At 37.8% G+C, this 17,038-nt stretch overlaps 1 protein-coding gene across 1 annotated transcript in view; it reads left to right on the top strand.

Moving 5' to 3' along the window:
* ARHGAP42 (Rho GTPase activating protein 42) overlaps positions 1 to 17,038 on the top strand; it is a 158,315-nt gene that overhangs the window by 76,090 nt on the left and 65,187 nt on the right. Inside the window, exon 4 of the mRNA XM_065678712.1 lies at positions 6,615 to 6,686. Coding sequence (XP_065534784.1) covers positions 6,615 to 6,686 — 72 coding nt within the window. The remainder of the gene's footprint in view (positions 1 to 6,614; positions 6,687 to 17,038) is intronic.

Here is a 17,038-nt window from a genome sequence, read left to right as displayed (position 1 = left end):
GACCCATCATAAAGAGAAGTGATGTATAATGGCAGATTTCTATTTTAACATGCAAAATAGCAGATGAGCAGTTTTGATATACCTATTTCAGTACCGAGACATATATTAGTTGGTGATAATTGTAACAGCTATGCTAGAAATTAATTAAATAAAAGGAAATTAGAGAAGATTAGAGAAGAGATTAATTAGAGAAGAGATTCAGAGCAGCCCTGCAGAGAAGGACTTGGGGTGTTGGTTGATGAGAAAATGAACATGAGCTGGCAGTGTGTGCTCGCAGCCCAGAAAGCCAACCGTATCCTGGGCTGCATCAAAAGGAGCGTCACCAGCAGGTCGAAGGAGGTGATCCTGCCCCTCTACTCTGCTCTTGTGAGACCTCCCCTGGAGTATTGTGTGCAGTTCTGCTGTCCTCAACATAAAAAGGACATGGAACTGTTGGAACAAGTCCAGAGGAGGGCCACGAGGATGATCAGGGGACTGGAGCACCTCCTGTGTGAAGATAGGCTGAGGACGTTGGGGCTGTTCAGCCTGGAGAAGAGAAGGCTGCATGGAGACCTTACAGCAGCCTTCCAGTATCTGAAGGGGGCCTATAGGGATGCTGGGGAGGGACTCTTCATTAGGGACTGTAATGATAGGACAAGGGGTAATGGCTTAAACAGGGGAAGTTTAGATTGGATACAAGGAAGAAGTACTTTACTGTAAGGGTGGTGAAGCACTGGAATGGGTTGGCCAGGGAGGTTGTGAATGCTTCATCCCTGGCGATGTTCAACGCCAGGTTGGACAGAGCCTTGGTTGACATGGTTTAGTGTGAGGTGTCCCTGCCCATGGCAGGGGGGTTGGAACTAGATGATCTTGAGGTCCTTTCCAGCCCTAACTATTCTATGATTCTAAATAAAGAAGTATAAAATATTTTAATTTTGTTTTCTAAAGGATAGCCCATATTCTGTATTACCTAATATAATGAAATTTAACTTCTTTGTTCCCTGTTTAACCGCACTTTAGAATTAAAAGTATATTTGACTATTTTTTTTTCTTGTAAATTCTGAAGCAATAAGTTGTTCCACTCTTTTCATTGGTTGTAGTACTCTAGGAATTTATTCATGATTTTGGGAGTATGATTGCATTTATAGTTCTGCTGTTTGGTTACATGTTAGGAGTTTCATATACCTTTGTGAGAGTGAGTAACTTAGGACTGTGCAGTTTACTTGAGAGTAACTTTCAGTGAGTCTTGTACTATCCTTAATGTTTATCCAATCTAGCTTCTTTCTGCTGAAAGAGAAGCAAGTCTACTGCCCAGTCCCAGATTTCTTTAGGTTATTCCATAAAACTTTAAACAGGTTTGGAATACCCCTGAGTAAGAGCAGAGTTCAGGCCCAGTGGCCCAGATGTTCATTTACTTTCTATTGGAAACATCTAAGCAATGTTATATTTAGGCTTTATACATCTACTCAGAATTATCTTCATGGAAGTAGAATAGCAAACCTGATTTTGACTGCGGAGAATCTGGCAACTTCATGATGTGTTGCATCTTGTCTGAAACTTGTTCAAATGAATCACAGGAATCCTGTGCTTATTTCTCCCTGTTGATTGGGAAGGAAAGCTTATGTGTCTGCATCAGGAGCAGAGATTATGAATGTCTAATGTTGAGTGACTGAGTTAATTGCCTGGTATGCTCCTGAGACTATTTGTACATAGTGCCGTCACTGAGATGGTAGTGTCCTCTGTTAGATTTTGCTGTTGGCAGGGCATGGCCTGATTCAACAGGGGACACAAAGTTCAAGGATTTTTGGGGGGGGGAGGACTGTTCCTTAAACTCAGAAATACTTTGTTTCTTTCTCTTCTCTATTAATTCCAGTCCTTACAGCTGACATTTTTCTGTTGTTGCTTGGCCCCAAAGAAATTTAACCAGTATTAGTACAGAGTGGTCTCAAAGGTCCAGGATTTCAGGGTCATTCACAAGGTTGTATTCTGGGACCTTCTGCTTCACAGTCATTGCAGACACAGGGGATATTTGTGCCTCTGTTCCTTCCACGAGGATCAAGTTACTATTTTTATGAATGTTTGTACTGGACCCTCGGATCTTTGAGTGCTGAGGTGCCATAACTGTTGTAGCTTGCCATGGAGATGGAGATACTACAAGAAAATCAAGATGCTGGAGAGTGGTTGGGATGTTATTTGATTCGTACTCCTTGTACCCTCATTTGAGATAGGAGAAGTCATCTTCACCTCATTTAGGAGCACATGGAAACATCTGGGAAAGCATACGCCTGAACTTCAAGACTGTTGAGTGTGAACTGAATGAAATGTGGTTTATATAAAAACACTTGATTAATGATTCACATACTGATGTAATGAAAATACTTTAATTCTTTTTAATTACATGCCTTGCTTAATACACTAGTGGATAGTTTAAAAATAAAAAAAAAAAAAAAAAAAAAATGATGCAGTCAGATATTTCTAAAATGAGCTGTACTTGCTCATTCCTGCCACTGAGCTCACAAAATGTAGTGACTGCAAACTGTCATGTTTTTTTGCTTGGAAGGAACAAAGGAAACTACCAAATGGGAGAATAAGCCTAAGAGGGCCTCCTGGTATTTGATGTTCTCCCCACCCAACTTCTTGACACAAGTTTGCATTTGGTTAGCATCACAAAAATGGTCACAGTACTCTTTGCAAGGTTTGCTTTTTTTTATACTGCTCTCAGCAACCTTCTTAGCATGACAGGGACTGTTTGTTCTTTGATTTTATTTATTTATTTTCCTTCTTTTTTATTTCTTTTTTTTTCCACTTCAAGTGCAGTCCTGGGAGTAATCCTTGGATTGATTCACCTCAGTGAGAGCCTTGGCTTTTCTCTGTTCCAATAGCACACAAAATGGTACAGGTACAGACCTGGGGCTGAAGAATGTGTTTCTTTTTGCATAAATTTATTTTTAAACATATGTTTTATGTGTAATTTATTTTTAAACACAAGCTACATCATATAGAAAAATAGAAAATAATATTCACTTGACAAAACTTAGGGAAAAGTAATTTATTCAGCCATATGTAGCTACTCTCAGACTTGATTGGCATCCACTTGTGTAAGTGTATTAAGACCACTTGATAAAGCACTAGGATTTTGCTGAAGTGATTATGGACTTACACATTGTAGATGGAAGTGTCCAACCTCTGTTATTACCAGCCAGTAGTTATAACTTTATAATCTGAACCTGCTTTGCCATCATCCGAATTTCAACTCTGCTTGAAATAACCAGCACTGGTAATGATCTCTTTAGAAAATTAGCACAAGCTTGGATATTGTTTGATGTCATCTTTTGTTTGTAAATATGAGAGGAATTAAGATATACTTTAAATATATTATTTTTATTTTTGTTTTATAAGTGATTTGTCTGTGTAATGTTTGCCAGACAAAGCTGTAAAAATATTTGTTACAGGCACTGGAATTCAAATTACTAACTTTATGTAGCATTTATACTTTTTAAATTTTAAAATAGAAACTAAGGACTTAAATACATGGCAAATGTTTTATCATGACATATTTATATTCTTTGTAGCATGTAAACCCGATACATAGCTAAGTTACATAAATGCCTTGTAGTCTGGTGTCTGCTGTTATATTTAAAGTTATATTAATTAGGATCTGTTGATACAGGCCACAGACTGAAAAAAATGTTTTTTTTTTTCTGACAGGAATTGAGAGAAGTATTTCAAATTAAATTAAGTTTTTTATCTAGTGGAGCAATATATTTGTACATCAGAAATGCGTTACTATGAATATTTTAGCTATGAGATTTGCCTTCTCTGAATTAATTTAATTGGTATTTTTCAGTAGTCTTATACCAACATGAAGCAAATCAATATATGTCAGCATTCAATATTTGTGAGTCATTCAGTATTTTAGGGAAGTGAGCTTTATTTCCTAAATGCAAGTGTGATAATTCTGTGTTGCAGTGAAAAGTACTTGTAGGAGATATAGAGCAAAAAAAGATGTAATTCAGATAAGCTTGATTTAATTCGTAATTCTGTTGCTGCAAAAGTGCCTCACTTGATATTGTTGCTGTCTTATTTTGGCAATTGGGAATCCTGTTAACTTAATTCTGACTGTGACCTACCTAGTTCTTAGCCCTACAAATAAAAATATAAAGCTCAAAAGGTATTAACTGTTCTTCTACTGCAGTTCAGCATTATAGATTGTCACGTGAAGCTCAAAGCTGTTAGTGCTTAAACAGCTTAAAATTTGTGTCTGTATTGTTAGTATTTGATAACAAATGTTTTAGTTAAATTGCTGTTTATATCCACTGGATCTACTCAAGTAAAAGGAGATGAAGAATACACAGTCTGCATATCATTCACTATCCCAAATTCAGGGCTGGAAAACTAATTGGAGAGCTCAGTCAAAAAATTAACATTGACTTAAATTTAAGTAAACCTAGAAATGGAAATGCTCAGATTTAATTTTAGTTTTAGTGTTCCCTTTCTAGCGTAGCAACAGTTTGGTTTCTAATAAGGTTATGTTAGTTGATGTTGAATTTTTTTCTTCTAAAAGCTTAAAAGACTGCTAGTCAAAAATGTCCTCTCAGCATTGATGTCTCACCATGTTGTCTCAAATGACATCAGAGCATATTGAGATGCTTCAGTTATGCAAACAGAAAGTGATCTCATCAATTGTCAAAGGTGGCTGACAAAAAGCATTTAAAATGTGTACATGTTTATTTTTCAATATTTTTTCCAATTTCAGCATGATTTTGGTGGTACTTATTTTAACAGTAAAAATCTAAAAGGCAGAGAAAAAACTTTTGTACATGAAAAGGAAATGAAAGATGCATCCACACTTCTGTACCAGTGACTCCAGTAAGTCTTTGTGATTTCTGTATATGCCAAAAGCCATATGCAGGCTCTGCATGCTGCCAAAACTTCCAGCTGCTGTTTCCAGGTGTATGCACTGCAGTTCTGTCTGACTGTGAGCATGTCATTTAGCAGTTTTGCACTACCTAATGATTCTTGTATAGAGATTATCTTTTGCGAATAGCATGCACTTTGCCCTGTATAAAGTATTGAGTTTTGAGACATTGTTTGAAAATGTCCACTTGGAGGGTAACACAGTTTTGTAGTCTGTTGCAATTGAACTGATTGGAGGAAGCTGAATGCAGTGAAAGCACAGTAAATGCTGTGAAAGCACTCCTCCTCATCCTCTGTGCCTGGTTTCTATTTTAAAACATAGCACGTTTTGACCACTGCATCATTGAGCATGCCAAGTGTTGCCTTTGGTGTCTTGGACTTTGTTACGTTGGGATGTCAATGAAAATCTCAGTTTTTCCTGAAACTTTGCCCTACTGAGAGATGTGGTGGTTCTGTGGTCTTTTGAATTGTAATGTTAGGTTTGGGAGGAAAGAAAATGTGCTTGTGTTTCAATGGGTTTATTCTATATGTTTATTTTTACAGCCTTTTGAGAGGTTTTTATGCTCAACTGACAATGCAGCTTTATCAATTATTGTCATGGAAGAGTCACAAGAGCTGTATTCATTCACATTTGGCTTAGGTACATGTTAGCTTTGCCCAGACCTCCAAACCAGCCAAAGCCCAAATGTGGAATGTGATGAGTATGGTAAAGACTGGGCTGGTGAGGAGAAAAAAAAGCTGTTCATGCAGAAAACCTAACATTTTGCCTGTAGATAGTATAATAGAATATTGTAGTGTGTTTTATTATGCTTTATTTCTGATGTGTTGGCAGTTTTCAGTTTCTTCTGAGTTTTTTGCAGTGAAGTCATGTAGTTGTTTATTCTGTCTGTTCCTGAGAGGCACATGGTGAAATGCTAGGGGTTTTTTGGTGAGTGGCACAATGGCATGGCTGGCATTTGTATTCTGCTGCATGTGTGTTTCCAGTCCAAATGGCTAGGGACCATTTTGGGTGGCTGCTGCTGGGAATGGTCTTTGGAGAGGGGTTCCCAGGACTGGATTTACACTAAATAAACAGAGGCTGTGAAGGGAAAACTGTGATTCATTAGGAATCCTGGTTTAGGTTAAAGTGGTAGAAGTAACTGCAGGGCATCTTAGATTAGTTTAAAAACTGGAAAAGTAGAAGGAATCTAGAGTGTTTTGTAACTTGTCCACTTTTCATTTTAGAGTTCTCTTCCTTACTTTTCCCCTGTTAGCCAAAATAGCCCAAGGTAGCCAAAAAGGTTCAGCAGTCAAAGATTCAGATTCTGTATACACGAGCTTTTCTAGGCAGTGCTGTCTGTACCACTATGTTTGTCTTCTCTGTTCTGCCAAAACATGTGTCTGAAAGTTTTTTGTTTTCTATTCTGGTCCTAGGCAGGACAGAAGGAATGGAAGTAAAATACCAGAAAATCCATCTACATATTTCAGAGAAGCTTACTATGTCATTCATTACAATTGCTTTAGAAATCGCTTCATGAAAGCGATCGATAGTAGACTAGTGGACATGTGTGTTGTATGTTTTATGTAACGAGGATGTAACTGTTTGACTCACCCATATGTTCTTCCCAGAATGTTGCAGGCAAGATTTTTTCAGTCTTGCACACTGGCAGAGTTAGAGTGACTCCACTTCCAGCAAATACTCTGTTTTAAAAAGATATGTCTTATGTTTAACTTTGCAGATCCAGAATGCTAATGATGTGCTAATAGCACCGCTGGAGAAGTTTCGCAAAGAGCAAATAGGAGCAGCAAAAGTAAGTGGCTGTGGAAACAGTTCTTTTTCATTTCATGTTTATTTGAGTTTATCAGTGTGTTTTGAAGGCTGGACTGAAAACAAGTATTTTGTATTCAAACATACTTGATGCCATCCTCATTAATGTGTTAGTAAATTATACTGGATGCTTTGTTTCAGAGAAGGAGATGATTTAAAAATCGAGTTTAAAGACTGATTATATGCATAGGGTACGGCTCTTACTGCTGTTGCACATTCTTACCATCTGGAGTTACGTTCGTATTCTGGTGTCTGCCTTCATGTTAACATTGCATCTTGGGTTAACCCAGAATGGCACAGAACGGTTCAACAGCTTATCTGGGTGCAGTGGCCCTCAAGTGGCTATTATATAAAGATGGAAAGAAGTCAAGAGTGTTTCAGCCATCTCTCTCACTTGCCTCTGCTTTCCCTCTCCACCTTACATGGCTGATGCAATGCAGAGTATTGCATCTTCATGTTGCCCAGAGATTTTTCCATGGTGGAAGTGCTCCAGTTGGTGATTTAAGCCAATTCTTTTGTGTTAAGTGTTAAATTTGTGTTAAAGAATTAGTGCAGATTGTCTATACCAGGGTCCAGTTGTCAGCCCGGGAAATGAGATATACTGGGGAAAAAGATGTTGGAATGAACCATTAGACTAAAAGAGCTAATTTCAGTCTGAACTTGGAATCTTAAGTGGTTATCAGTGACTGTTTTGATCACAATCTCAGAGAAGTGCATAAAGGCTGAGGTGGTCAATTATAGATATGTTTAGTAACATTTCCTTCTGTCTACATAGATATGCTAGTTCTGAAAGCATTTTGCATCTTGTATTAGTGCTCATACATTTTTCCAGGAAATTTTCTATTTGTAAGGTTAAATGGGTAGGAAACAATACTTCTCTTTGATGTTGTAGCTGAGGATGCTCATGTGCTGTACTCAGCAAACCTCAGAAGAAGAACAGAGCTTTTGGAAAGAGACACTGAGGGTTTACACTTTTTGTACTGCTCTTGTGAATGTGTAGCAAACAGATGAGGCTGCTTCCGCACAGGAACTAAGTAAATGTTTGAGAAGAATTTTTACTGTGAACTTGAGGTCAGATTTTTCTGAAATGGATGTTCTTTACCCTCTTACTTGATATGTTTTTGTGTACAGCTGCATTCTTCTCGTCCCACCCCTATGCTGCTGTGAGATGCAGGGCTGGGAGTTTATTTACCATGCTTCACTAGTCAGAATTTAGTCCCAACACAAAATTATTTCTAGTTTTCAGTAGGTTTTAGTTGCATTGTTCAGTTCTTTGTGTTACCATTTTGTTTCATATTCCTATAGTTCAGGGGGCATCATTCATCCCTGCAGATCCCTGTTTGAAAGCCTAACTGCTGTACTTTTGACTGTCCTAGTTTATCAGAGAGGCAATCCACAGGCAGTTCACAGAGCTCTCTGCAGATGCTCATGTCTCCCTTGACTGCGTTACTCACTATATGGCAACACATATTTAATGATCTAATTGAAGATGAGTTCTTGGTTTTCTGACTCAACAAGTATTTAACGGAAAGTCTGGGCCCTACAGGGCTGGTTGAGTCCTCTCTGTATAAGATATCACAATGGCTGGTTTCTTTTCCATATCCCTTCCAGATAAAATACGGACATTTGCCTATCTTATACAATTTGTGGAAATAGGGATCATTTTGACTTCTTTGTGGTCACACAACAGTGTACTGAATGAGTTCAGGAGGGAACCTGGCTCAGTTAACTCTTATTCCAGTGCCTAATGGACTTTGTTATGCAGTGTTGCGTGTGTTTTGGGCAGCCCAGGATACTGGCTTGACACACTGATACTATATATAGAGCTCTTCCGGCTCATTGTTGTATAAAATGTCAAATAAACTACTACTTTCTTGCATTGCTCATAAAGTTCAACTCTCAGGCTCAAAAAATGAGAGATTCGTACTGCTTTTATAACACAGATGGTGACACAAACATTTGCCTCTGAATTTATTTGCATCAGTGGAAGCAATTACAGTTGGCCTTTAACTAAATGGAATCAATACAAAGAAGTGAGAGATTAGTTATATTTAATAATGTTTTTCTAGTAATTACAAGATAGCAATGTATGAGCTAGGAATAATAAGACCAGTGTGAAGAGTAGAAATCTGGGCTTTCCAAAAGTCAATGCTGATAGAATAGAGAATGTGGTGAGATCACTTACCTCCACTCCTGTTCACCCAGCTCAGTCCTTGAGTATTTATGAACTCTTACAGATGCGGGATGAGTTGAGTTTGCTTGTTATTTGTCTGCAGTTAATGAAGGTGTGCACTTAGATTTGGCTCTTTAAACTCCTCTAGGGTGATCTAAACTGATAGCCAAATAAAAAACCAGATGCTTTCTTGTTGCTTGGGTTTCAGCTGCAAGTTTCAGAGGACAATGAGAATGTTACTTTTTTTTTTTTCCGAGGTCTTCCCTACACACGCCAGCTGTATGGACCGTGTATCACCTGTTACTTTTTGCTCTGAAATACCAGGTTTGAGCTGGTTTTACCCCTTGTATTAACTTACAATGGCATATAGAATTTCATTTATTTCAGACCGAAACTTGCTCCAGTTTGTCTTCTTATCTCTCTCCCCTCAAAAAAAAACAGAAAACTTCTGTGCATGTGTTCCTCTCTGAGGAGAGGCTGAAATAGTGCAGACTCCACGAGATGGCTGATAGTTGTGTTGTGTTATGTATTTCTAGAGCTGTGAATTTTCAATTAATTTGCATTGTAACATCTTGTGGACCAACATTGTGAGAGACTAGGTATAGAAGCATGAGATTAATTATATATATATATATGCCTTTTGTATTGGCAATTTCAGCAGTAGCTAGAGATGCAAGCAGCTGGTCTTTGTGATCAGTCTTACATTGTTAGACCATATTTTATAAACAGTGATGAGTGCTGTATTCTCTCTCTTTTAATTTGTCTTTGAAATGATCGGTTCTAGTACCTTGTTAAGCTGTGTTTGCAAATTTATAGAGGAAAAAGGAAATAAGGGATAGTCGTGTTACCAACATACATAATCAGAAATGATACTAGGTACTACTGTCAGATTTTGGTGAGGGGGCACTTAAAACTGCTTACTTGGCTTTTTTTCTTTCTTTTCTAAAATACCAGATAGAATTCAACTGGAGATAAAAACAAGCACTCCCCCCCACCCCGCCACCCTGCCACACACATGCAGGGAAAAAAAAAGAGAAAATGTTATAAATTAACGACAGTTTTTGCTATGATAATCACTGTTTCATTTTAATAACTAACTTTGCAAGCTTTTACTATCATGATGAGCTATTGTAGGGCTATGTTACTGCTGTGTCTAACACAGCAAATGAGAATATTTTCTTTATTCAAAGCTATATCAAGTTTAGGCAAAAAATACTATCACAGCAGTCATAGATAATATGGAGGATAAAATATATCCTGTTCATGTGGCAAAGCTTTATTTCAAATACAAGGACAGCATAAACCCGGAGTGCAAAGTTCAAGTGGTTTTGGAACATCATAAGAATAACATTAAAGACTAATTCTTCACATGCACTTCAAAAACCTGAAGGTACCCAACAAATTGAGAAACTTTCCCCATAAAACATTAGTGTTTGTAATCAAACCAGCAATACACAAATCCCCATCACTTGCTGTTCTCGATTTGTACTACTCGCTCTTCTGTTTTTATTGCACATATTTCAGTTCTTCCTTTTCTGTACACACTCAGTTTAAATAAAGCTGAGTTCTCTCCAGAGACTACACAAACCCAGCTTTGCATTGGATAGCCTGTTGATTTACTCCATCTGAGTTTAAAGAAATGACCTCTGCAATTACTGCAGAAACACGAGCAAAAGCCGGGTGAGGTAACTGGGAAAGGATTTCAGGCATGAAGCATTTTCCCTTTTTTGGTCAATGTGGTCTGCAAGTCCCCAGCTGGTAACATTGGTGAGATCACTGTGTGATGTGTGATGTACAAAAAGGCCAAACTTTCGTGTTCTTTTTATTCATTGAGTACAGTATTTAGCAATATTTGTTCCAATGTTCATTGACCCTTAGTGCAACTTAAATCAGATCAAAGACAACAGAAGCAATTTTGGTTTTAAGACTTAAAAAGCAAGTTTTGTTTCCTCCTTACAGTTCCATCTGTTTTGTTTCCTAAAATTATTTATTTTGGCCAGGAGGATTATTTTTTATTATTATTTACTTTCATTCATTCATTCGAAGCTGTGAGTTCCTTTCTACTTGGGAAACAAATCCATGTTCACTGCTGGGATTAATTTTCCTGCATCTCTGTTCACATCTATACTTTCATGATGTAGGCAGGCAGGAGCTGGCACGCTCCCTCTGTTTTATTTGTATTGTCCAGAAGCTAAGTATCATAAAACAAGAAAAAATCACCTGACTTTTTGAGTCTGTCAGAAGGTTCTCAAAGCTGAGGTTTAGATAGGGATCACTAGAAATGCCGGAATGTCCATTTTCTGAACTGGTTTCCTTGGTATCTAACCAAATTACAGCATTTGTTGTCCTTTAACTGAGGAAAATGCCTGACCTTGCTCTAGTAGGTACAGCGGAAGGTGTTTCATTATAAGCAGCATCTGTTACTCAAGGTTTGATACTTGTGTCCACTAGTTTTGTAATATTTTAATGTCAGTCTGAACCTTAGAGGGGAGGAGGCCAGGGGAAGGAAGCCGAAATAGAGGCCAGGATAGATGAGGTCCAAATGTTTTGAGTTAAAGTGCAACACAGTTTCCCAAAAATGTTTACTACCAGAGTTACCTGATAGCTTTTTTGATAAGAAGCTTATTCTACAGGCAAGGAAATGCAGTAGTTCAAATCTGTTTTGTTTTCAGCAAGGCCTTTAAAGCTCCCTACGTTAGGCATTATAATTTAGTTTAGACAGGGATTAGTATAAGAAACTCCCTTTGCCCAAGGAACTGCCTAGTGGGGAAAGGGCAGTGAGTTTTGTTTATGGGGGAGATTGTCTGGTTAAGGAGAAGTTACTAATTAGAAGATCCCAAGGGGCAATTAGAGATTGGTCTGTTGTTTTATTTTCCTTAATGACCAGGTAAAAACCATCTGGTGGTGCTGACACAGCTTGGGATTGCATATGTTGGGAGAATTGCCAAGATGGAGGAGGACTGAAGGACTGGGGAGAAAGTGTAAGATGAAATGACCAAGTGTGAGGAACTGAGGCTGCTCGGTGGTCATGACACAGCTGCAAACCAAGTAATAGGCTGTACTGATAAAAAGCTCAAATGGGAATCTCTTTAGATACTAGAAGCCCTTAGGGACCTATGTCTGGTAGGAAGAGAAGTACAAATTTTCTTTAGATTTTCTTTTAGTTGTATAAATCCTCAAGTTTTGGATCAAGTTCGTGAAATGTGAAAGAGTTGTAAATTACATTTATAAATACATTTCATTCCAAGGTCTTGGTCCTAGATGATTATCTGAGAAATAATGCAAAATATGTTGTCTAATCTGATATCCTATTTAAGCTAGGATTGATAGATGCAACAACTGAGAAATTGGGATGCTAAGCTTAAAAAAAGACTTTTTATAATGGTAAATTTTGTTTGTGACAATTATAAGAAAACTTGTCTAATCTGATATCCTATTTAAGCTAGGATTGATAGATGCAACAACTGAGAAATTGGGATGCTAAGCTTAAAAAAAGACTTTTTATAATGGTAAATTTTGTTTGTGACAATTATAAGAAAACTTGAAAATTTGGGAACTTCTTCGGATTAAATATTGTTACAATTGGTTGGTTTTTTGGGTTCGTTTGGTTTTATTTCATCTTGATTTTTGCTCAAAATACAGACAGTCAAATAAATTCATGGAAATAGGAAGCTGTGAAAGACCTGCATCAATTTGGTAATCTCTATTAAAAGTATTTTAAAAAATGTAGAAAGTATTTATAGTGCTATGGTATGTGTAGACACTGTTTCTTTTACACTACTGTGTGTGAAATATTTGGGAAGATTCAAAAAGCTTTCTTCTGCAGAAAGCCAAATCCATTAAGCTGGGAGATATCTCTGGCTGAGTGTCTGGACCCAGAGGTTTTTTGAAGCAGCTAATCTACTTGGGACAGCTCTTGTCATTCTGCAAATGCAGCAAAAATACTGTCTCATTGCAGTTTACTTCAGTTCAGTGACTGATTCATTCAAGGCTGAGAAACTTCTGGAAGTTAATGGAAAAAAAAACCCACCATAAAAACCAAAGAGAACAATCCTAAAATTTTGTTTTATTTCTAGTGTATTCCTTTAAAAAAAGAGCAAAAATTCAAATCTTGTCACCAAAGTATTATGGACACAGTGTTTAAAAACTGTTGGTTCAATCCATTTACTGCAGGTATGTGTGAGTAAAGCAGTTAATATTATGCAGAAAGTCTGTTTTAATAAATTCTGTTAAATGCATTCTTTCTTTTTAAAAATTAGTATGATTAACTGGCTGGCTGACTAAAAGCAGTTCTGAAGCTGTATTTTTTTCTGCACTTTAATGAAATTCAAATTTGCATTCAAAAGAAAGCAGATATAAATTAAGAGTAAATTAGTCCTCTATAGTAAATAGGAAATGTAATTTACTGTATTCTGCCTTACCATTTAAGAATTAAACTTAGAATAAATGTGTTAGTCAGTGGAATTGCTTAAGTGAATATGCAGGGTATTTTTGTTGGCAAAAAGAACCATTTATTTAAAAAAAAATACGTTTGGTAAAAAAACAAAGAAACAAACAAAAAAAACACGCACACAAAAAAAAAACCACTTAGGTAGCAGGTACCAGCCTTCTACTGGAAAACAATGAAAGAACGAAAAAATACCAAAAAACCCACTTTATTTTCTAATGAAATTAAGGTCTTTTTCCCACAGAAGGGTTGCATGCTGACCCCTCACAGCTCCTAGAATCCTGCTGGACTCCTGAGCCATGATTAAAAGTATGGGCAAGGACATTCACCTCCAAACTTTATTTCCAGGTCACAGGGGAACTGAACTTCATATTGAGTGCTTCAAAGCACAAAGGATTTCGCAAATATACTTAATATTTAAAAGGAAAAAACAATGCAAAAAACCCTACACTAAAGCAAAAGGCTTTTCTCATTCTCGGTGGTCTACTGTAGCTTAACTCATCTGTTACGTCCTTCTAGCCTTGCTCTCAGCCCCAGCTTGGAGAGGATTATGTTCCACACCAGAAAAACAGGTCTTGACGTTGTTGATGACACTTCAAGAATCTCAAGGAGGATTTAAGAGAGATACAGGAAGTGGCATCTTTTATCAACCCAAATTCATCATGATTTCAGAAAGGCAGCTGCATTCTCTTACCCTACAGGGATTACTTCAGAGTTGTGCTAATGGGTGTTACGTAGTGCTACAGCTGTGCCAAACAAAGCTTAAGAGGCTTTTTAGATGGGTATAGATTAATTCGTTAATCTTATTCTATTACATGTTGGGGTTTTCTTCAGCATTCTTGAAAATTATAATCTCTTTCTCCATTGCTTCCCTTACTTTTGTGGTGCGTTTAAGATAGCAGCATAAAAATACATCTGTTTGGTCATTAACTCAGATGATGTTAAGTCTATGGGTTCTTTACTCCACACATATGGTGGACTTTCATTTTCCTTTCAAGACAGAAAATCATTCTATTGGGACACTTGGCTGTATCGCCACAGGTTTCTCTTCATCCAGTATTTTGTTCTATCTGTGCAACAGGTTCTGCAGGGGCCTGAGAATATGCAGGTGTGCGCTTTCTTACTGTTGTAGCAATTTTGCTTTTGACGAAGTGAGGATGAAATAGCTCTATTCCAAAGTGTAGCTGGAAAGTGTTACTTCTGTACTGTAACGAAAGATGGGCATCATTACTTGAAGGTTTAATACAGGAGTTACCAAAAGCTCCATCTTTCTGCTAAGTTACTCAGCTTCATTATTTCAGGATCTTTCAGTCTACAGTAGCCACCACAGAACAATATATTCCTGTGGAGCTTGCCAAGAAGGGGTGGTCTTGGACGGTTGTCTGGATGAGGAGATCATCACTCCCTAAGAAATAAACTGAGAGGTCTGGTTAAGCCGAACTGCACCAGTGGTGAGGCATAACTCTTCACCCCGAAGTGATAGTTTGTGTTCCTTTATCAGTGTTGTAAGAGGGACTCTGAAAATAGATGCTTTCAAAACACAACAGGATAACTTCTGACATTAAACCCAGACTGTAAACAGCAAAACTTCCAGTTGTGCGTGTTAATCTAAAAGCTTTCTCATAACAAGGCTCAAGTTCTTCCTTGGCTGAGCGTTGTGGTCCCGTTGCGATGACGTGTGAGGTGGCGTGGTACCATGTGCTGTGTGGAACGTGCTGCTGGCATGCTGAAAGATGCAGTGTTGGCTGATTGGTTGGCATAGGCAGGAGAGAGATTCCCAAGGAGTGTTTTTAAAAAGAAATGACTACTTGAGAAAAGAGATATTTTTATCTTCTGTTTTTAAAATAAAGCAGTGAGTATGTGACATTCTAGGCTAGTCTGTCAGAATTGCTTTATTTGAATGACATTATGTTCTTAGCAGCTTTTTTGTACTTTCTTCAAGTGCACGAAAGAAAGAATCAGAGAATCATAGAGTGGTTTGGATCGGAAGGGACTTCAGAGATCATCTAGGTCCAAGAAGATAGTTGCTAACTGTGCAGATGAAGTGGCCTCTTCATACCCATTGTACTTTACTGTCATACTGTGAGACATTCCCAAAATACACTTTATTTAGATTAGAGGGAATTAACGTAGGAAAGGAGACATGGAGAGCCTGAAACAGCAGTGTACCTACCTCACATGAGGAGGAAAGGAAGCCATTGCTGATGGGGGGAATGGGATGCCAACAAGGCAGCTGCTGGGGAAATGGGTGGTGGCCACTTAAGGAGACAGACAAAGTGAAGAAGTGAGGGCAAGAAAGGGACAATGGCGGAGACCAAGGGAAGTTGCTGGCAAGTCTAATGCGTTTTTAAAAATTGGATGGTTTTTTTGTAGTTGAGAAGTTCACTGCTCTGAATGTTAGAATGAAAGCAAGCCTTGCTGTCAAGTGCTATATGCTACAAAGCTGTTGTGCCTGTAGCATCCCTGAACTGTATCTTGAGCATTTCCGTGCACTTACATTACTAACTGTAGAGCCAAGTTGATCTTCTCTGTCCTTAGTATGAGAACTAGAGAATTAAGAAAAACAAACTTTTTTCACTGCTGGTGCAGCACTGGGTAACAGGTTGGTATGACTACTGAACTTGAAAAGCAACTTCAATCTGTCTAAACATGGGTGAAGCTGAGAGATTTGTCCCTGCTTTGTCCAGGAGCTGATGTGGAAGGTGAGGCAAAAACTGGAGCTACCCATTCCGCATGTGTAGAACCAGGGCACTTCAGTATGACCCATTGTCAGGGTTACTTTTCTTCTGCTAGCGCAGTCCATGTGTGGCACTGTGTGCCTCAAAGAGTCAGTTACATCCCACCAGACCTATGCAATGGTGTTATGTTTGTTTTTTCCTGTAAACCTTCTTTTCTTTCCTCTTGCCCCACTTTGTCATCTGAAATGAACTGATTTTGGTACGTATGGAGATGAAGCAGAAACAATAAAAGCCATAGGGTTTTTTTGTTTGTTTGTTTTATTTTTCCTTAATGAGCTTTAGGTAGCTCTGGAACTAGATAATGAAGAAACCACAATGCAACTACTTTCTACTCATGTAGAGAAGGTCTCCTCTCCAGTCTCATTTTGGAAGCATTAATGCTAATGAGTTCCCATGAATAGTGTTGCCACCTCAGTGACTTCAGCGTTTTGAATATTCTAAATCACAACATGTGTTGTTGCTGATTGGCTTTTGTTTTGAAGAATAGTATGCCCCAAATCTGATTTGGCTTCTTTCCTTTTATCATGTAAGCAATGACTTAATATTGGGTTGTATCTTCTGTTGTCATTTACTTTCTACTCAGCATGTATAGCTTTATCGATTTCTAACATACCTTTATTGCTTATTACATGAACAGTTTATTGCAGTTGATTTTTTGATGATGTAAGTTAATTCAAGCTTCTTTCTAAATTCCTAAAGAGGAAAGGTAGCCTTAAATGATTTAAAAAAAGAAAGCCACAGCTTTTGTACAGGAGCAGGAGACCTTCTTGCTGTTGATGTTTTAACTTAAGAAAACTATCTGAAACCAGCTTCAGAGAAGAGTTTAAAAAGTCAGTTTCTGCCATTCTAGTGTGCTGCTTAAGATTGTTTAAGCAATAACATGCTAAAGTCCTAAGATTTTCCAGAAAAAATCCCTTCATATTTAGTGGACATTAAAACCGAAATAACTAGATTACGTGTGTAGACTTACCAGTCCT

This window comes from Lathamus discolor, chromosome 4, assembly GCF_037157495.1.
Source record: "Lathamus discolor isolate bLatDis1 chromosome 4, bLatDis1.hap1, whole genome shotgun sequence".
NCBI classification, from domain to species: domain Eukaryota; kingdom Metazoa; phylum Chordata; class Aves; order Psittaciformes; family Psittacidae; genus Lathamus; species Lathamus discolor.
The sequence above is the reverse complement of the archived record's forward strand: the minus strand, read 5'-3'. Positions and strand labels throughout refer to the sequence as shown.